We start from the raw sequence: 21,964 nt of genomic DNA on the forward strand, positions 1-21,964 counted from the left end.
AACCTCTGTGGTCCAGGCCCAGGTTCTGGGGCAGCTGCAGTGAGGGAGAGGTGCAATAGGGCAGTAGTTTCCAGGCAGCTTCCTACTCAGCTCAGAGAACAGATGAGGACCACCCAGAGCATATACATGTTTTTGTGGGGATTCATAATTTGTTAAACAGTCAGCAATCCTGAGAGAAGGCTGGTCAGAGGCTGGACACTTGGGCTCAGAAGTTTCAAGCTCTTTCCACGCTGCCCCACCAAACTCAGTCTTGGGAATGGGAGGAAAAGATAGTGAAAGAGATTCAAGCACTGAGGGCTAAGCCTCCTTCCGTTTTTATTGCCAATCAGTTAGAAGTTTGCTTTCACCCCATCTTGGGGACAAACTCTGAGAAGGCCCTGAGACAAGGGTTGGGGCTATCCCAACCCCTTACTGATGGCCATATCTTAACTATTACAAATAATGTGACAATGGTACATCTTTGAGATGCTGATTTCATTTCCTTTGAATATATACACAGAAGTAGATTTGCCTGATCATAAAGTAGCCCTGTTTTTATTTATTTATTTTTTTGGAGGGAACTTCATACTATTTTCCATAATGGCTGCATTGGTACTGGGGACTGAACCAGGGGCACTTTACCACTGAGATGAATCCCTAGCCTTTTTATTTTTTGAGACAGACTCTATGCTCCTTTGGCCCCACTAAATTGCTGAGACCAGCCTCAAATTTGTAGTCCTCCTGTCTCAGCCTCCCCTGCTAGGGAGTCTGCTTTTATTGACTAATTATTGTTTTGTGGGTCAACTTTTTCTGGTCTCTTGGCATGTGCAATGATTGTTTCATGGCATTGTATCGTGGGCATTGTCAATTTTACTTTGAGTGCTTGAATGCTTGGATTTTGGTTTTCTTTTCTTTCTTTTTTTCTTTGCATACTAGGGATTGAACTTTTTATTTTGAGACAGGGTCTCTAAGTTGAGGCGGCTGGCCTGGAACTGCAATCCTTCTGCTTCAGCCTCCCCAGTTGCTGGGATTACAGGTGTGTGCGATTACATCTGGCTTTGGTTTTTTTAAAAACATGTTAGGCTTTGTTCTGATGTTCAGCTGCTTTGTTTGTGGTTCAGCTTGATTCATTCAAGGCTTGTATTTAAACTTTGATAGGGCAAGCTTAGAATAGTCTTACTTCGTGTGTGTGTGTGTGTGTGTGTGTGTGTGTGTACATGTGTCGCAGTGGGTATTAAACCCAGGGGTGCTTTACTACTGAGTTATAGTCTCAGTCCTTTTTTATATATATTGTGACAAGGTCTCATAAGTTTCCTAGGCTGGCCTTGAATCCTCCTCTCTCAGCCTCCTGAGTTACTGGAATTCAGATGTGTGCCACTGCACCCAGACAGAATAGTCTTTTAAAATAGATTTAGTTCAATTACTAAGGCATTGCCCCTTTGGTGCCTCTATTAAATGCTCAAAGTGGCTCTTTTCTAGCTGGTCATCTCTTGAACATTTTTTAAAAAGCTCTGAGAACTGTTAAAAGCTCATCATTTCATGTTTGTTTTTCCTGTGCTCAGTCCTGTGAAGTTTCATCCTGTGTATTCACAACTTGGCATTCAGTGGAGAGTCCTGTTCAGACTTCTGTAGGTTTTTCCCCACATGGTTTTCTATTCTCTCATAGGATTTTGGACCATCTATATACATTCCTAGTTTTCTGTCACGCAAGTTTATATGAACCATTCTCTTTATTATAATTTTTGTCAGTCCTTCAAGTCTTTACAGCATGTACAGTTCCCTAGTGTTGTTCTATGACACTGACCTGGAAATGCCTCAAGTCTAGTGTCCTTTTCCCCCCACAGCTACTCTGTGGAAGTTTTATGCAGATGAATTACACAGCGAGGCAGGTGGGTGTTGGCCATAAATATTTCATTGGCAACAAATCATCTGAGTTCCTGCTGTGATTCTCCGGGTGCATCTCCTGTCTCCTCTTTCAATTTTCCTGCCATTATCTGCTGCTGTGCTTTCAAGTAGTCTCAATTCTCCTCCAATGTCTGCCTTTTCAACTCTTCTTGACTCCTGATTCAGAAAGATGTTAGTCATTAAGAAATCCCTTGCTGGGTGCAGTAGCTCATGCCTGTAATTCCAGCAACTCTGGAGGCTGAGGCAGGAGGATGGAGGCCAGTCTCGGGAACTTAGGGAGACCTTGTCTCAACATAAAAAATAAAAAGGGCTGGGATGTGGCTCATTGGTTAAACATTCCTGGGTTCAAAAAAATGCCTCCCCTTAAAAACAAACAACAACAAAACCTGTTTCCTTCCATCCATCATATTAATCCTTACCTTCCATTATTCCTTCCTAAATTTATGTTGAATGATGATATATGCATCTGTAAAAAGATTAATTTCCTTCTGCCATGGATCCTAGTTTTAAACTAATAACAGACCTTGATCTAATGAAGAATGTTAAATGTTTACTATAATTCAACAAGTCGGGACCTGTCAGTTCCCTTCACACCTTGAAGTTCTGGTTAACCCTAACAGTTCCACTTAATAAGAGAGTGGTCTTAGCTTCCTTGGTTTCTCACTCCCACATCCTCTTGGCCCCTGGTACCTTGGCATTCCATCCCTTGGCCTCATCTTGCATATTTTAACTTTTACAATGGGTTCTAGGTCAGCATCTGATTCCTTATATACAAATCAACACACTGTCCTTGGAAGGTCTTTTTATTTTCTTTTCTACCAAGTCTTTTTTTTAAATGTTTTTAGTTATACATGGGCACAATATCTTTATTTTTTTGTTTGTTTATTATGTGGTGCTGAGGATCGAACCTGGGTCTCAAACATGCAAGGCGAGTGCTCTACCACTGAGCCACAACCCCAGCCCAACTACCAAGTCTTTAACAGGTGAAATTCATTAGGTTTCCAGGAATCCAAGAAATCTCTTACAGGCTGGGGATGTGGCTCAAGCGGTAGGGTGCTCACCTGGCATGCGTGCGGCCCGGGGTTCGATCCTCAGCACCACATACAAAACAAAGATGTTGTGTCCGCCAAATACTAAAAAATAAATATTAAAATTCTCTCTCTCCCTCTTAAAAAATTTTTTAAAAAAAGAAATCTCTTGCTGGAAATGTTAATAGAGGTGTGTGTGTGTGTGTGTGTGTGTGTGTGTGTGTGTGTGTGAGAGAGAGAGAGAGAATGAATGAATATAGGCAGGGTCATGCACTTCTCAAATCTCTCATCTATTAGGTCTGTCATTTGGCGTCACCCCTATAGGGAATGCAGCAAAACTTTTCTTCCAGCTTCCTCTGACAGCATGCTGGGATATTCTTGGTAAATAATTAGTTTGGATAATTAGCATGCTGAGAAAAAAATGCTCAGAGACTTTTCTTGCAGACATAGTCACTGATGGTAGAAATAACATAATAACCGCAGCAGCTCTAGAGAGATGAAGTCAAGGAAACCAAACCTATAAGTGAGGGTTCAACTTTCTCTCCTGTGACATGTCTGGTAAACATCAGGCGTAACTTCTGGAACAGAGGTGAGTGGAACTGTATTTCAGACTTAGAAACTGGGAAAAAAAAAGGGGTGAATGTATTCAGAGGTGAGAATCGACAGTGTGTGGACGACGGTGCTTTTTCATGAGAATGAGCCGTGGCAGGGCCCTTGCTTGGGGCTTTGGGAGGACTCCAATTGCTGTGTGTCTTCTTACCAACTTTCCTGCAGTCTCAGTTCTTTCCCTGAATTAGTTCTGTCCAAATTGTCACAGTTGTCCTTTGATTTTCTTTAATCTGAGAGTATTTAAGCATGAGGTCAAAATTGATTCAAGGTCAAATAAGGAAATTATACGTCTGGTGCACAGAATATCTTGGGTGAATGGTAATGGCTTTGTTTCCACAGGACCTCCTCTGGATGACACTGAACGTGGGTGATCACATGAAAATGATTTGTGTGCACTGCATGAGGATATCAAGGCTTTGTTTGAAACTTTCACAATTGGTGCACCAGGAAATGCCACTGTAGGTGCTGATCTCCAAATCAAAAAATGCCCCTCAGTGAATGCCAGACCTAATATGGAAGGCAGGTTCCCTCGGGGATATACTCATGGCTGGGCCCTTCTGTGCAATGGCAGACTCAGAACTGAGAGGTGTGGAGGCTGAGATGTGATTCTGGTCTAATAATCAGACACCTCATGTGGACCCTACCTTGGACACTGTTCCAGAGGGCCACAAAAAACCCTGAAAATGACAGATCAGGACTGTGGCTAACACATGGTCATGCTGATAAGGGTTTGATGAGTTAATGAAATCTCATTGAACATCAGGGTACACGGACCTTCGTGTGGTGGTGACTCTCATACAGGGCTTATGGGTCACTTTGGCATTCTTGGCTACTGCACAGCTCTGGGTGGGTATCTGGTTCCTGCTCTGTGTGTGTGTGTGTGTGGTTCCCCCCTGAAATGTGTAAGATTTGATTTGGCAGTTCAACTTTAGACTTTCTAAATCATTCACCAGTTTTCTATTTCTTCATACTGAACAGGTTTTTTTTTTTCATATTTTGAATTTTCTATTTTTTCAAGACACTTCATTCTGTACCACTGTTATGTTTGGCTGTTTGTCATTGTCATATTCATTGTTGTATAGTTTTAGAAAATTAGGTGCATTCATCCACTTCATTAGTTTAAATAGCAACTTAGTCTGAACATATCAGAATACAAATATTTTTCTTTTGGCATGGTATTGGGCTTGAACTTGGGGCCTCACATGTGCTAGGCAAACATTCTACCACTGAACTGTATTATCAGAACAGTAAGTCTTTATAAATATATATTTTAAAGGGCTGGGTTTCTGCATGTTTGAAAATAAGTGGAAAAATAACATGGGTTTTCTTGTGTAACATAGGTAAAATTTGATGCATTATCCATTTCCCAACAAATTCTCATGTGATGTTGATATTGAGATCAATTTACATATTACCTTGAGAAAACTTCAAATCTTGATACCATATTATGCCCTTTCATCAAAGAATGTGAAAATTTATTCCATTTGCTATTTCATCACTATGTGATACTTGCTTTTATTTTTCTAGCATATTACTGATCTAGTTTACTCCTAAGATTTTTGAAGTGTTTACAATGTATTATGTATTCTTGTTTTTGCCATTTGTGTTAGAGTTGGAAAAATTACTATCTTAGTACTTTTATAATATCTTAATATTCTTCAACTGTTACACTCAAAAGCATCTAACTTTCAAAGAGGGATAACTTTTTTCCTTGTTTTTTTTTTTTTTTTTTTTTTCGTGGTGCTGAGGATTGAACCCAGGGCTTTGTGCATACTAGGCAAGCACTCCACCAACTGAGCTATTTCCCCAGCACCCCCTGCTTATTTTTATTTTTGTTGTTGTTGTGGACCAAGTCAGAAAAACAATGAAGTAAAGATATGAGTTGTTTGTTTTGAGACAGGGTTTTGCTAAGTTACTGAGGCTGGCCTCAAACTTATGATCCTCCTGCCTCAGCCTCCAAAATCACTGTGATCACAGGTATGTGTTGTGATATCTGTCCTTGATATAAAGTTTTAAATAACAGTTCTTAAGCATTTTAACCTGTCAAGTAGGAAATCTGCCTTCCACATGAAGAAATATTTTCATTATAGAAAAACATTCGGAATGCCTTTTTTTTGGTATTTATTTTTATTATAAAATCACTAACACATCTTAATTGTACACATTTGGGATTTACTGTATATTCATATAGAGAGAGAGAGAGAGAGAGAGAGAGAGAGAGAGAGAGAGAGAGAAACACGCCAGGGAGTAGCCTTTTATTGGGGAACAAGAAATTCAGGGGAGAATTCCATCCAATGAAGGTTGAAGGGGGGGCCGCACTCCAAGGTCAGGGTCAGTGATTGGGCCCCCGGGGTCAGTGGTCAGTCACACCCCCACACAGACGGGTTCTCTCAACAGGAGAGGGCTGGGAAAATTCCGACACAGCCGGAAGAGTCAGGCCCAAACCGGGAGTCACCCAGTCACGTGTGGAAATGGCTCCCGACAGCTGCCTATCTGCTGACTCATGTTGTTGGCATGATGTCCCAGTTGTGTCTGCGTCACTATGGCTCCTACCAGAGCTTAATTAGCTTCTTGTACTGCTGGAGCAGGCTTATGTGCCATCCTCAGCAGGCCATTGGCTTCTGCAGGTCACCCCGTGACAGAAGTCGGAGGTGGACATGGGGTCCAGTTCATATTTATTTTCTCCAATTTCATGTCCAGCTTTTCAACCTGACAAGCTGGCAGTTCATGGTGATCTCAGGCCATCGAAGACAAAGCCAGCAGCATCCCATAGACTTCCTCACCAGCTCCCATAATTACAGAAGTTCTGTTCTTTAGAATAAACCCCATATTCCATCCATCACCTTCCTAGTGGTTTTATTGCTGATTGAATCCTGACATAAACGATCTTTACCATCAGGTTCTTGGCTCAGTAGAACAAAGAATGAGAGACTTTTCAGAAGGCAAATCACAATGGTTCAGAAGAGGTGTGCTAGTGGCTTGGATTGGTGTCCTAACTGTGAAAGTAGTGAACACTGTTTAAGTTCTCAATATATTATTTTGTACATCTGCTTTTTTCTTTTCTGAGATAACTGCAATCCCCAAACATGTATCAAATCTTTTCTCTATCTTCTAGTGCAGATGAGATTTATAACAGCTCTAGGATCTTATTTATTTGATATGTTTTCCTCCACATTTTATTGCAGTACAACATGAATTTTTAAAAAATGGTCCAAAGCATAAGTGTACAGATCATTACATTTTCATGACACTCTTATGAAAGCAAGATAATGCCAAGATCTCAGGATCTATTTTAATTCTATAATGAAGTCACCAATACCAAAGGTTATTACTATCCTGACCTCTACTACCTGGCTTAGTTGGACTGTTCTGATCATGATGTATAGTTTTTGTTGTCAAGTATTTATTTGCTAATACTTTATTAGGATTTTTTTTTTTTGCACCAATGTTCATCAGGGATATTGGTCTATTGTTTTCTTTCTTTGAAGTATCCTCTGGTTTTGGTATTGGGGTGATACTGGCTTCTTAAAATGAATTTGGAAGTGTTCTACACTCTTCTATTTCATGGAGTAATTTAAGGAGTATTATTGGCATTAATTCTTCTTTTAAAGTCAGGTCAAATTCAGCTGAGAATCCAACTGGTCCTGGGCTTTTCTTTGTTGGAAAATTGTGTTTTTTGGGGAGTGGTGGTGCTGGTGGGGTTGTGTGTGTGTGTGTGTGTGTGTGTGTAAAACATGAGGCTATGATGCAATGGAGAGTATGATGCAATGGATTTTTTTTTTTTTTTTTAGTCAGAACCTCATTAAATTGCTGAGGCTGGTCTTGAACTTGCAATCAGCCTCCTGAGTTGTTGGAATTGCAGGTTGTGCTACTGTACATGGCTTGGAAGGCTTTTTATTACTGCTTCAATTTCATTGCTGGTTATTGATCTATTTAGGTTCTCTATATCCACTTGGCCCAATTTGGGTAGGTCACATGTCTATAAATTTATAATCCATTTCTTCTAGATATTCTAATGTTTTGCTGTGTAAGTTTTCAAAGTAATTCCTGTTGATTTATTGGATTTCAGAGATATCTGGGGCAATATCTCCCTTTTCATCTCTTCTCTCTTGGTTTGTTTGGCTAACAGTTTATTAATCTCATTCATCTTTTCAAAGAACCAATTCTTTGTTATCTTTATCCTTTGTATTTTTATTCTACATTTTATTAATTTTGACTGATATTTCCTTTTACTGTTTTTTTTTTTTTAAATTTATTATGTGGTGCTGAGGATTGCACCCAGTGCCTCACACATGCTAGGCAAGCACTCTGCCACTGAGCTACAACCCAAGGCCCCTTTAACTGGTTTTGAAATTGGTTTGTTCTTGCTTTTTCTAAGACCCTAAGATATATTATTAGGCAATTTATTTGGCATTTTCCAGATTTTCTTAAAATGTAGGAACTCATAGCTGTAAACTTTTTTCTCAGAACTGCCTTTACTCTGTCCCAGAGATCTAGTATATTATATTTATATTCTTGTTTGACTCTAAGAATTTAAAAATTTCTCTGGATTTCTTCTAAAACCATTCATCATTCAAAAATATGTTATTCAATCTCCATTTGTTTATATAGTTTTCTGTATATTTTCTTGCTACTGATTTCTAATTTTATTCAATTAGGATCTGATAAGATGCAAGGAATTGTATAAATTTTTTTTCTATTTGCTAAGACTTGTTTTGCAGGTTAAAATATGGCCTATTGTGGAGAAATTTCCATGAATAGTTGAGAAGAAAGTATATTCAGCTCTTGTTCGATGAATTAGACTATTGATGTCTGTTAAGTCCATTTGACTTATAGTATTTTTTAGGTATAAAGTGACTTTGCTGATCTCATGTCTGGGTGACCTATCTATTGCTGAAAAACATGTATTGAAATCACAAAGTACTATCATATCAGGATCTGAGACTTTACATCAAGTAGCATTTGTTTTATATAATTAAGTTTACCAACATTTGGGCATAAATATTTACAATCAGTTTATCTTCTTGTTTTATTTTTCCCTCTACCATTGTGTGATGATTCTGTATATTCTGATTAATTTTGACCTGGTTGTTGAATATGAGAGTAAGTGCTTTCCTTGCTTTCAGGTTCCAAATACATCAAGTATCATTTTGCATCCTTTTGCTTTTGGCCTGAACATGTCTTTGCCTATGAAGGGAACAGAGTTGGGTCTTGTTTTTTAATCCTGTCTGCCTGCCTATTGTCTTTTAATTGGAGAACTGAGGTCATTTACATTCAGTGTTATAGAGATGTATTTATTATTTCTTGATATTTTGATTTCTAATTCTCATTTGTTTACTGCTCATCCAAGAGATTCATTCTTTCCCAAGCTCTTTTTACCCTACATTTTTTTTGTGTGTAGGATTTCTTTAAGTTTCATCTGCTATTCTCCCTTAGTAGTCATGAGTTATTTTAGTTTATACTTATCTTGGGACTTTTTCATTTCTCCTTGGATTCTGATGAATAGTTTTGCTAGATAGAGCAATCTTGGTTGGCAGTTATTTTAAGGTCTTGACATAACATTGTTCCAAGTCTTCTGGAATTTAGGATTTCTGTTAAGCCAATCGGAGAAACATTGGATTTCTTATCTCTAAATGTGACCTGACATTTCTCTCTTGAGACTTTTAAAGTTGTATCCTTATTCTGAATATTTGTCATTTTAATTATAGTGTGTTGTGGAGAGGTTCTTTTCTGGTCTTATCTGTTTGGGGTTCTAAATGCCCCCAGTATCTGGATGTCCATCTCATTCTTAAAGTTCAGAATATTTAAATAGTATTATTTCACTGACTAGGCTATCAATGCAATTAGCCCATATCTCTGCTTCTTCCTCTGTACTTATGCACCTTGTTAAGTCTTTTAATGTCTCAGAGTTCTTGGATATTTTGATCAGTTTCTTATTTTGTCTTTACTACTGTCAGAATGTTCCAGAGTATCTGCCTTGTACTCAAGCTCTGAACTTCTTCCATTTGATCTAATCTGTTGGAGTCTCTTAGCTGAGTTTAACTTATTGTGCTTTGCCTTTACAGAATTCTTTTTCAGAATCTCTTTATTAAAATGCATTGTCATAACCCATATTTCCCCCTTAGTTCATTGTTTAGATCTTCTTTTAATTTACTGATCATTTTAACAATTTTTGAATTCTTTTTCTGTTATTTCATTCACTTCAATGTCTGACTTTATCAACTTTTTGGTGACTTGTCTTGTTTCCTTGTTTTGCTGAGATCCTATATTTGTACATCTCTTGTGATGGACTTTTTTTTTATGTGAGTGTCTTCTAGTGATCATTTATCTCTTTAAAATTACCCCCAGCCCAGTGATTGGATGTGTTGATACTAAAATAATCAAAGTGCTAATTCAACTACCAGCACCACTTTGAGAGGAGAAAGTAACTGACAGTAACAGTGGTAATTTAAAAGCAAACTAAATATCAACATGTGCTATGAGAGTGGGTGTAAAATATAGAATATGCTAAAAAAATCGAGCATTAATGATGCTATACTTCATACTAAATTATACTGCAGGAAGAGGGAAAAGAAGAGAAAGGAAAGGGAGGTAGAAAAAGGGAGAAAGGGAATAAATATGAGAAAGGAAGAAGTAGCAAGAAAACCCCAATTAATTGAAAGAATACATCAAAGAGTTGGAATCATAAAAAACCAATGAGGGAAGACACAACAAAATACAAAAAAACAGGGGCTAGGGTTGGGGTTCAGCAGTAGAGTGCTTACCTAGCATGTGTGAGGCCTTGGGTTCGGTCCTCGGCACCACATAAAAATAAATAAAGGTACTGTGTCCAACTACAACTAAAAAATAAATATTTTAAAAAATCTTGGGGGCTAGGGATGTGGCTCAAGCGGTAGTATGCTTGCCTGGATATGCGTGCAGCCTGGGTTCGATCCTCAGCACCACATACAAACAAAGATGTTGTATCTGCCGAAAACTAAAAAATATTAAAAATTATCTCTTTAAAAAAAAATTGGGGGGGGGGCCAGGGTTGTGGTAGAGCACTTGCCTCACGTATGTGAGGTGCTGGGTTCAATTTTCAGCACCACATATAAATAAATGAATAAAATAAAGGTCCATCACAACTTAAAAAAAAAAAAAAAAAAAAAAAACTTAAAAATTAAATACAAAAAGACAGCTAATGCAACGATAGTCAAGATTTGCTCCTTGCTGGGATTTAAAATGGAGACTTTTTTTTCATACTCTAATATATAAACAAATGTGGGCTCACCTTCATAGTTTTCAATTCTTTGGTAACATAGCACACAGCAGAGGTATGGTGTAGCCTAGCAGTTGGAGTATAGGGTGGCAGCTGGTGGCTAGGGGCTGGCAGGGTGCAGTGTGGTGGCGAGAGGCTGGAGTGTAGGGCTGCAGCTGGGGTACCTGTATGTGACAGCGGCTAATGGCCAGAGTGTGGGACTACGGCCAGGTTATGGAGGGTTGGTGGTGTGGTCAATAGTAGACAGGAGTGGAGGTATATACTGTTCCATAGGCACCACTCTGCCTGACGGAGGCTCTTGATGGAGGCACAGTGCAGGTGCGTGCATTCACTGCCCCTGAGGAGCTACACTCTTTGGAAGTGTTGTACACTTTGCTCTACCCTACCTCACTCCCACTGCAGACTCTGGTGTGTGTGTGTCAGGAGAAGGGGGCTCCGCAGCCTAAGCTCAGTCTATTTACACAGGTTACAGGGCCAGCCTGTTGAAAAGGCATTCCATATATTGGTAGGATGAAGCTGCAGAGATTTACTTGCTTCCTCACCTGTAAGTTAAAAAATGATCTTTGCACAATGACTGCCCACCACAGTTCTCCACTAACAAATTGAAAAACACATCAATTCATGTTCGTTAGGTGGCTTTATATCCTATTGCAGCTAAACTCAGGACTGATTTTCAATTCTTTCACTGTTTCCAGACTTACCTGATGGTGCAAGTACTGGTTCTGGGTTAACAAATGATTTGTTTTCTAGTCTAGTAGCTAGAATTTGAGTCTCTACAAGTCTCTGACCTTCAACATTGAATCTGTGCATTCCTTCCATCACTTATCTCTGATTTGACAGCTGTTTTCTCAGTCTTTTGATTCCAAACTCAACTTCCCATTACTTCTCCCATAAGCTGATTTTTTTTCATATTCATTCAAAATATTTTCCAATTGTTCATTTTTTTCTTTGGTTCACATGGTGTTCTTTGATTCACTTAGCAATGTTTTTGGAAATTCAAAAATATTTTTTAAATTAACCAAATTTCCCGAGTTAGTGATTTGTAATTGTGATCAGAGAATATACTTAAGTCTTCATTAAAATTTTTGACCTACTGACTATAGCATATTGTTTAAAGAATGTTACATGTTGAATATGTATTCTACTGTTAATAGAGGGTTTAATAACTATTGGTAATTAATGTTTAAGTCTTCTATATCCTTGCTGGATTTCCTTAAATTATTGAGAATAGGGAGTTGAAATCTCCATCTTATTAACTATTTTTACCTCCAAATTTTTGTTTCATGTATGTGGTGTCTTGTTAGGGGCATATTTATCCATAATTGTTTTTATTTTACTGAGGGGATTACTCTTTTATCAATTAAATAATGTCCCTCTTTGTCTTTAGTGACTTTTTAAAAGCTATTTCATCTTATATTAGCGTAACCACCCCTGCTGTCATTTGAATGGTATATTTTTTCCATCCTTTCATTAATTTTCCATCCACTAATTTTCAGCCTCTTTTTGCTTATTTACAAGGCTAAATTTATTATGTCTGCATTTTGCTATTTGTTTTACATGTCTCATATCTTTAATTCCTTTTTCTTCCCTTATTGTCTTTTGTGTCTAATTGGTATTTTATCATTTATATTTTTGTGTGTGTGGTGTTGGGGATCAAACTTGGGGCCTCATACATGCCAGGCAAGTGCTCTATCACTGAGCTACATCCTTTAATTCTTCTTAACCTTGGGGGTAAAGTTACATTCTTAATGGTTACTCTAGGAATTAAATATATACATTAGCTTAAAAAAATAAATCAATTTTTGGCTCCTGTATAGCTCCCTTCCTCTGCCTCCTTTGTGCCATCACTAATACAAATGTGACACAATTCCATCTTGATATATTAGGGTTCCGATAATTTACAATTATTTTATGGTATTGTTTTTATCAGTTACGAATATGGCTATATTTATCTAAGTAACAACATTAATATTTATCTAAGTAACAACATTAACAAAACTTAATTTCCTCATGTAGATTCAAGTTGCCATCTGTTAGTACCTTCTTTCAGCCTAAAGAATTTTTTAATAATTTTCCTTGTTAGGCAGTTCTGAGAGCAACAAATTAGTTCAGTCTTTATCTGATATTGTCCTTATTGGAGAGTTTGCTGGATGTGAAATTCCTGGTTAGCAGGTTTTTCTTTTTTGACAGTGCTTTTAGGTTCATTACACTGCTTTTTGATCAGTTTCTTCTTCTTTTTTTTTTTTTTGAGAGAGAATATTTTAATATTTATTTTTTAGTTTTCGGCAGACACAACATCTTTGTATGTGGTGCTGAGGACTGAACCTGGGCCGCACGCATGCCAGGCGAGCGCGCTACTGCTTGAACCACATCTCCAGCCCTTTGTCAGTCTCTTGTAAGAAACTGATTCTCTTATTGAGGATGCTATATGATGAGACATTTTTTCTCTTGCTGCTTTCAAGATATTCTTAGTTCAACTGTCAGAAGCCAAGGACAATCATGTGGCTCTCTATCACAGTTTGAGTAGGTGTTGGTATGAGTTTATCCTACTTAGGCCTTCTTGAGATTCTTGTAGATGTGCGTGCTTAGTCAGCTTTGGGAAGGTCTGACCATTGTTGTTTTTGGTGCTGAGGACTGGATGCAAGGCCTCCCTAAGCAGGTGCTTTACCACTGAGCCACACCTCCAGCTTGTATTGTTTTTTCAAACTTTTTTTCCTGATCTTGTCCTTATATTAATGTGCACGTTGGTATGGTTGATGTTTTACAAGTCCTCGAGGTTCTGTTCATTTTTTTATTCTTCCTGTTTTTCAAAGTACATAATTTCTATCCATCTATTTTCAAATTTACAAATTCTTTTTCCAGCTCAAATCTGCTGTTGGGCCCTTTAGTGAGTTTTTCCATTTCAGATCTTACACTTCTCAGCTCCAGAATTTCCATTTGGTTCATTTTTAAGCAGTCTGTCTCTGCACTGACATTCTCTATTTGGTGAGAGCATCACTATACTTTTAGTTCTTTATACATGTAGTTCTTTACATTTGTAACAGCTGCTTTCAGGTCTTTACTAAATTCAATACCTGAATGTTCTCAGAGGAAGTTTCTTCTGCTTTTTTTTTTTCCACTGTGAATGAATTGTATGATGCTCCTTAACTTATAAGGGGGTTGCTTCCTAATAAACCCACTGGAAAATATCACAAGCTGAAAAGGCATTTAATATACCTAAGCTATCAAACAACATAGTTTAGCAACACATTACAATACGGAGTACTGGTTGTTTACCATTGTTAATAAAGTGGCTAATGATTTGCTATGAGTCACTTCTGTTGCCCAACATCATATGAAAGTACTGTCATATGGCTAGCCTAGGAAATGGATTTAAACTCATATATTAAATAGAAATTATACTTCAAATTTTAAAAAATATTTATTTGTTTATGTTTAGGTATAGATGGATACAACACAATGCGTTTATTTTTATGTGGTGCTAAGAATCGAACCCAGGTCCTGCTGGTGCTAGGCAAGCACTCTACTGCTGAGCCACAATCCCAGCCCCTGTATTTCAAATTTTATCACTTAACACTATTGTAAATTGGAAAGACTAAGTTTGGGATCCTATTTCACAACTCTGTAATCTGTCCACACCCACAATACACACCCAGGAATTATTTTCATTTCTGTATTTTTGTCCTTCAGTGACTTTGCTGATCTTATTCTATACTATTTCTTATAGTGTATGACCACAGACATTTCTGCTATTATGTTATTTTTCATATTCCAGGAATTCTGACCTGACTTCCTAGAAGTCACCTCTATATCAGCATAAGTGGTCACCTCTTATGGTTCAGATATGAACTGTCTCAGGAAAAGTTCATGTGTTTGAAACAAGGTAACCTCTGCAAGAATGTTCGTAGTTGTAATGGTTAGACTATGAGAGCTGTGACCTCATCAGTAGATTAATCCATTTGATGGATTAATAATTTGAATGTATTACTGAGTGATAACTACAGGGAGGTGGGGCATGGCTGCAAGAAGGAGGTCACTGGGGGAATGATTTGGGGGATTATATTTTGTCCCTGGCTATTCATGTTTTTTCTCTTTTTCCTTCCTGGCTTCTATGAGCTTTCTATCACTTCACCTTTCTGCTATGATGTGCTGCCTCCCCTCATTCCCAAAGCAATGCAGTTGACCAACTATGGACTGAACCTTTGAAACTGTGAGCCCAAATAAGACTTTCTTCCTTTAAGTTCTTCTTGTCAGATATTTTGGTCATAGCAATAAAAAGCTAACACATCACTAGATAATTAGAAGATTTCTTCAAGTGTCTTGAGATTGTAGGCCTCTCCACCCTTTGCTGAGGGCATCTATGTGTTGGGGCATACCTTCAAAGTTCATAATTTTCAAGTGTGCCATAGCAAAGAAACATGGTAATTGAATTGCTTGGTTTATATGATAATTATCTATTTCTGTGTAACAAACTGCTCCAAAACTTAGTGTCTTAAAGCAATATTTATTTCACTCATGCATCTGCAATTTGGGCAGGCAGAGGAATGCTGTCTCTGTTCCACTTGGTACCAGTTGGGCTGGCTTGAAAGCTCAGGGTTAGAATCATTTAAAGGTTGTACATACTCATATACCTGGTGCCTGATGGGGCTGTTGTCTGGAATATAAATCAGGACTCTAATCAGAACCTGTTATCTGGACCTTTCCTAGGGCTCTGGCATCCCAAGTATATCAGTCAGAAGCTATATTGCCGATTGTGAGTTAGTCTTGGAACTCATGTAGTGTCACTTCTGCCACAAACACAGGCCTGCCTGCCCAGATTCAAAGGCAAGAATGTGGACCCTACCTCTTGACGGGAGAGTGCAATATCACACTGTAAGGTTAGCATGTAGAACAGGATGCACTGGTGTAGCCATCTTTGGAAAGCACAATCTGCTGCATCAAATGAATCAATGAAAGACAATGTAGTGGTGTGACACTGTATGCCAACTAATGGATTACAACTGAAATACAAAGATCACCTATTAAGTATTCTTGTCAAATTATTTAATCTGAACCTCACTGAGTTTCTAATTCCAACTTCAATTCGTGAGAAATAGTGGGAATAAATGAGCACATTAAAAACATTTTGAAAAAACAATGAGAAAAAAATTTATAATATTCTACACAACAACTATCCTAAACTTTGAAAAAAGCCAATGTGATAACATTGGGGAAAAGGGCTCCTCTTGAACTGTTCCACGATAGAAAAAAGAGACCAAATGTTAGAGACTATAGAATTATTAATCTCCTTAGTTGTGAAGCTATGTAGTAATTAAGTAGAAGGCAGCTTTTACTCTTGAAAAGTTGACGTGTGATGATATCCATTTATATTCAAATATTACAACAAAGACACGTAAATATCATATTGACACCAGGGGTCACTATACTATCTTAATTTTCCCGAATGGACAGTAGTCTTTTGGTGTCTTCTAATTTACCAATTAATGGGAAGAAATTATAAATTATAGCATATCTTGTTTTGGGGTCATGAAAAGGCATTACAGCTTTCCTGATTCTTTAAAAGCTTTATTCTTGTCATCTTTACACTCATGAAATCTAGAGATTTCTTTTTCCTATTTTCAGAGATGAGCTCTGGCTTTGGAAATAGAAGTTCACTCTCTTTTACTGGATTTTATCTGGTTATTCATATTTACTGAGTGAAAGGTAATGGGTGGTTTTTAAGTTCACCCATGTAGTATTCCTCTCAAGTGAATTTACTAAGGGTACCATTAGTGATAAAAATAATATGGTAGGGACTGTGGCTATAGCTCAGTGCAGTGTGCTTGCCTAGCACTTGTGAGGCACTGGGTTCAATCCTCAGCACCACATAGAAATAAAGGTACTGTGTCCATCTATAATTAAATATAACAAAATAAGAACAGTAATATTAAGCACATGCTTTCTCAAGTACTCTTCTAAAAGTTTCCATTTTTATTTCATCCTCACAAAAATACTACTAGGTAGATACTATTACTACCATTTTAAAACTGAGGCACAGAAAGGAAGAGGCTTGCCAACTTCTGCATAGGCAGAAGTGAACTTATGACTTAGAACAATGATGTGCTGTGGCTGAAGTCCTTCCTACACTCATTTCATTAACAATCATCTTCTGTTCTAGTTCTAAAAGAAGTGGACCATGTGGACGAATTGTTTGCTTCTGGTCTACAATGAGTTAAGGGCCAGACAGTGGGAGCAAGTGTTTAGAAATTTATAGCAATCTGACAGATGATTTATGGCATTAAATTAAATAAGAAAAATGGAGCTTTTATAGTGTTCCTTTCCATTTCCTCCCCGTCCCCTTGTAAACCAATGTTCTTGCGCTTTACAGAAGTACTGCTCAACATCAGCTTGTGAGGGGAAAAAAGTTCTCAATGGCTTGAGCTGCACTGCACCAGAATCAATCTGCTAAACCTGAACCAAGCCTGAGTGATGTTGGTTTTTAAAGTTTCAAAACCATAACATGTAAAATAATTTGTAAATATGAAGCAAAAGTGATTCCTACATATTCCCTAATATGTAAAAATACATTACAAATCCTTAATGTAAAAGGCATTTTCAAGAAGCCATTGTATCCTCTACATCATGCACAGTGTTTCCTCACTAGTATGACTTCTCTGGTGTAAAGTAAGCTGGTCACTACGAATAAAAGCCTTCCCACACTCTTCACACTTATAAGGCTTTTCACCAGTGTGAATTCTGTGATGTCGAGTAAGTTCTGAATTAACATTAAAGGCCTTCCCACACTGCTTACATTTATAAGGTTTCTCTCCAGTATGAACTGCATAGTGTCGGGTAAGTTCTGCTTGAAGGCGAAAGGCATTCCCACATTCCTTACACTCATAAGGTTTCTCACCAGTATGAAGTCTAAAGTGTTGAGTAAGATGGTACCGACGACTAAAGGTCTTCCCGCACTCCTTACATACATACGGAATCTCACCAGAGTGAATCCTTTGATGTAAGGTAAGTTGATAACTACAAATAAAAGCATTTCCACACTCACTACAGACGTAGGGTTTCTCACCAGTGTGGATTCTGTAATGTTGAGTAAGACGATAGTGACGACTAAAGGTCTTCCCACACTCCTTACATTCGTAAGGTTTTTCACCAGTATGAATTCTATGATGTTGAGTAAGATGATTGCTACGAATAAAGGCTTTCCCACATTCTTTGCATTTATAAGGCTTTTCACCAGTATGAATTCTGTGATGTTGAGTAAGTTCTGTCTGAAAACGAAAGGACTTTCCACATTCTTTACATTCATAGGGTTTTTCACCAGTATGAATTTTATAATGTTGAATAAGATTGTAACGACGACTACAAATCTTCCCACATTCTTGACATTCATAGGTATTCTCATTAGTGTGATTTCGCTGGTGTGAAATAAGTTGACTGCTACGAATAAAGGCCTTCCCACATTCCTTACAGTCATAAGGTTTCTTGCAAGTATGAATCCTGAGATGCCGGGTAAGCTCTGCTTGAAGACGAAAGGCTTTCCCACATTCCTTACACAGGAAGGGTTTCTCACCAGTATGTATTCTGTAATGTTGAGTAAGATGATAGCGGCTACTGAAGGTTTTCCCACATTCCTTACATTCATAAGGAACATTACCAGTATGAGTTCTCAGATGTAAAGTAAGTTGGTAGCCACAAATAAAACCCTTCCCACATTCTTTACATTCGTAGGGCTTCTCACCAGTATGAGTTCTGTGATGCCGAGTAAGTTCTGTTCGAAGACGAAAGGCTTTCCCACAGTCTTTACATGCATAGGGTTTCTCACCAGTATGAATTCTATGATGTCGAGTACGTTCTGCATAAAAACTGAAGGACTTACCACATTCCTTGCATTTGTAGGGTTTCTCACCAGTATGAATTTTCTGATGTTGGACAAGGTATGAACTGTGACTAAAGGCCTTCCCACATTCATTACATTTATAGGGTTTTACACCAGTATGGATTTTCTGATGTTGACTGATATGTCGTTGTACCCTAAAAGTCTTTCCACAAACCTTACATTCATAGGGCCTCTCACCAGTGTGAATTCTTTGATGTTCACCAAGTTGATAATTAAGTCTAAAGGTCTTCCCACATTCTTTACATTCATAGGGTTTCTCCCCAGCATGAATTGTCTGATGTACTCTGAGGTCTCTAACTCGACTAAAGGTCTTCCCACATTCCTTACACTCATAGGGTCTCACACCAGAATGTATTCTCTGATGTTCAGTAAGGTGATAGTGAAGTCTAAAGGCCTTCCCACATACTTTACATTCATAGGGTCTCTCTCCAGCATGGATTGTCTGGTGTACTCTAAGGTCTCCCACTCGACAGAAGGCCTTTCCACACTCCATGCATTTATAAGGTCTCTCACCAGTGTGAATTCTCATATGTTGAATAAGGTAAGACTGTTGTCGAAAGGCCTTCTTACATTCCTTACATTTATATGGTTTCTCTCTAGGATGAATTTTCTGTTGTAGAGGAAGAGAAATTTGGTTTTGGATTATCATTTGACTAATGCATCCCATCTGATGTTCCTCTTTTCTCTCAAATTCACGCTTGTTCTGCAATCCATTTCTGAAAATGGTATCCCCATTGTTGGTTTCACTTTTTTCCACTGTCTGAAATTGAGACAAATATTTTTCACAAACATCCTTTTCTGGAAATAACTTCTTGGTGAAATCTGTTTTTTAAAAAAAAAAAATAATGCTAGTTTCTGTGTTGAGGGTGCAATGATGGGCTACATCTTTCAATAGAAATAAAAAGTGATCTGAAATAACAGACTTAAAGGTTTGAAGCAAGACTCAGCAAACTTTGCTATAAAGGGCCAGATGGTGAAGGTTTTAGGCTTTGTAGACATGTTGTATCTGGCATAATTAGCTCTGCTGTTAAGCTCAAAAGCCGTCACAATCTGTAAAATTGAATGAATATAGCTGTGGTATGATCCACTCGAAGTTTGAGTCTGAAAACACCTTTTCTCAATCATTTAACATTAAGTCACTTCCTCAGGAAGACTTCCCTGATATCCATGTCTAAGTCCATGTTCTTGATTTTTATATTCCAGCACACAGTTCTGTGACTTTCCTCAATTATATACTTTCTAACTTATTGTATGAATTTTATTTGTGTCTATACTTAGAGACTTATAGATATCTGTTTCAATTCCTGACACTGAATAAGCTTGAACCTGGGACATGTTAAATAACTGAAGAACAAATACACCCCTGGATTCAAAAGATCACACAGCCAGAATAAAAGCAAATATTGCACACAAGTTACTGAGGAAAGTAGCTAATTATAATAACTGGTCTATATTTTGGGACATTATGAATATACCTCTGATTCTAATCTCTCAACAAATATGCTCTTATTTCATTCCCCTATAAAGGAATAAATGTATACCCAAGCTACATCAGCCAAATGTATAAATTGAAAAATCAGTTATAAAAATGACATTTTTCTATCACCTATTTGTTACCTTGACCTAAGGGTTCTCCACTGTTTATATCCCACCCTGTGTACAGTCACCATTGATTGTCTCTGCCAACTAGAATAATACTAAGATATTAAGCATCAGCTGGGTTTTAGTATTCATTCCACAGATACTCAAACTCCAATAATTATATTGTAGGTTCTTGCTGGTAAAGTAAGGGAGGAAAATAATAAACATCAGGAAGAAAATAAGTCTTTATTCATAGATGAAGTGGGTTGAATAGTGGCCTCAAGAAAAGATATATCCAAATCCTAACTCCTGGTACCTGTGAAAGTGACCTAATTTGAAAAGTCTTTACAGATGTTATCAAGTTAAAGATCTCAAGATGCAATCATCTGAAATAATAGGTGTACCTAGAGTGAGATGAAGATTACATCATTGTCTCTTGTATCTGGTGTCTAAATATGAGACAGCCAAGCTAAGGAACACCAAGGATTGTCACCAACCACCATTTAATAAATTGTCAGATTCAGAAGGCTAACATTTTGTTTGGAATTTCTCCATCTGTTTATAAAGGATTTTTTTAGATTTCTCAATGTCTGTCTGGTTTTGGTATCAAAACAATACTGGCCTTGTAGAAAGAGTTTGGAAGTATTCAAGTTTCTAGAAGAATTCAAGTTTCTAGAAGAGCTTATCTACAATTGATATACAAATATAAAAACTTATAACTAAAATTTCTAGAAGACATGACATAATGGCTGAATAGAGGCACCTAACACAAGGAAGAACCAAAGCAACAGGTGTATAACTGCACACTGAAGTGAGTAACCAAGAGAACACTGGAAATCAACAGAAAAGTAGAAACCTTGGAAATCCAGAGACCTGGAATAACTGCTTAGTAAGAGAAGCAATACAGCTGGGGGAAATGGGACCTATCCTCCCAAAGGTAAAGGTGAAAGGAATTCCCAGAAAACTCAGTTGGTGCACACACTGGCAGTCCTAGCTATTGGAAACCCTTACAGGCAAGCGACCCAATAAAATAAGAAACCAAAAATATGCATAGTAGGCTGGCTTTGGAAAAAGACGCTCTCGGTGAACAAGCAGGGTGCTGTAGCCAGAAGCCATGTTAAGACAGGACCTTCTGACTGAATTTGGACTGTTCTAGAGGACAGAAACCCTTACATATTTCCATCTCCTGGTCCCCACAAACACTGCACTGCAATGGCTAAATTCAGTAACTTTCACACAAACCTGAGTGTATCACTGTAGGGAATGGGTGTTGTAAAACAGAAGGGAACAAAAGTTGCCACCTCCAGAAAAGGGGATCTGTTCTCCAAGACCATGGGTGTGGTCAGTCATGTGGTTTCACATGGGTGCCAGGACTAAAGGCAATTACACAATTCCTGCTAGCCCTCTCCCTAGCACCACACACAGGTGCCTGTCACAAGGCAGGGAAAGAACTCTGGTTCTAATGCTGCTTTTTGCCCCTATGTGTCGGGAGCCATTCTCGCACGTGACTGGGTGACTCCCGGTTAGGGTCTGAGGTGCTCTGGCTGTGTCGGAGCTTTCCCAGCCCTCTCCTGTTGAGAGAATCCATCCGTGTCGGGGTGTGACTGACCACTGACCCCGGGGGCCCAATCACTGACCCTGACCTTGGAGTGTGGCCCCCCCTTCAACCTTCATTGGATGGAATTCTCCCCTGAATTTCTTGTTCCCCAATAA

At 38.1% G+C, this 21,964-nt stretch overlaps 1 protein-coding gene across 1 annotated transcript in view; it reads right to left on the reverse strand.

Annotated features, from left to right (window-relative positions):
• Positions 1–5,671: 5,671 nt before the first annotated feature.
• The window catches only part of Znf546 (zinc finger protein 546), a 35,143-nt gene continuing 18,850 nt past the window's right edge, over positions 5,672–21,964 (reverse strand). Inside the window, exon 5 of the mRNA XM_076839003.2 lies at positions 5,672–19,492. Within this exon, the coding sequence (XP_076695118.1) occupies positions 17,394–19,492 (2,099 nt within the window). The 3' untranslated portion in view covers positions 5,672–17,393. The remainder of the gene's footprint in view (positions 19,493–21,964) is intronic.

This window comes from Callospermophilus lateralis, chromosome 18 (assembly GCF_048772815.1).
Source record: "Callospermophilus lateralis isolate mCalLat2 chromosome 18, mCalLat2.hap1, whole genome shotgun sequence".
Classification (NCBI taxonomy): domain Eukaryota; kingdom Metazoa; phylum Chordata; class Mammalia; order Rodentia; family Sciuridae; genus Callospermophilus; species Callospermophilus lateralis.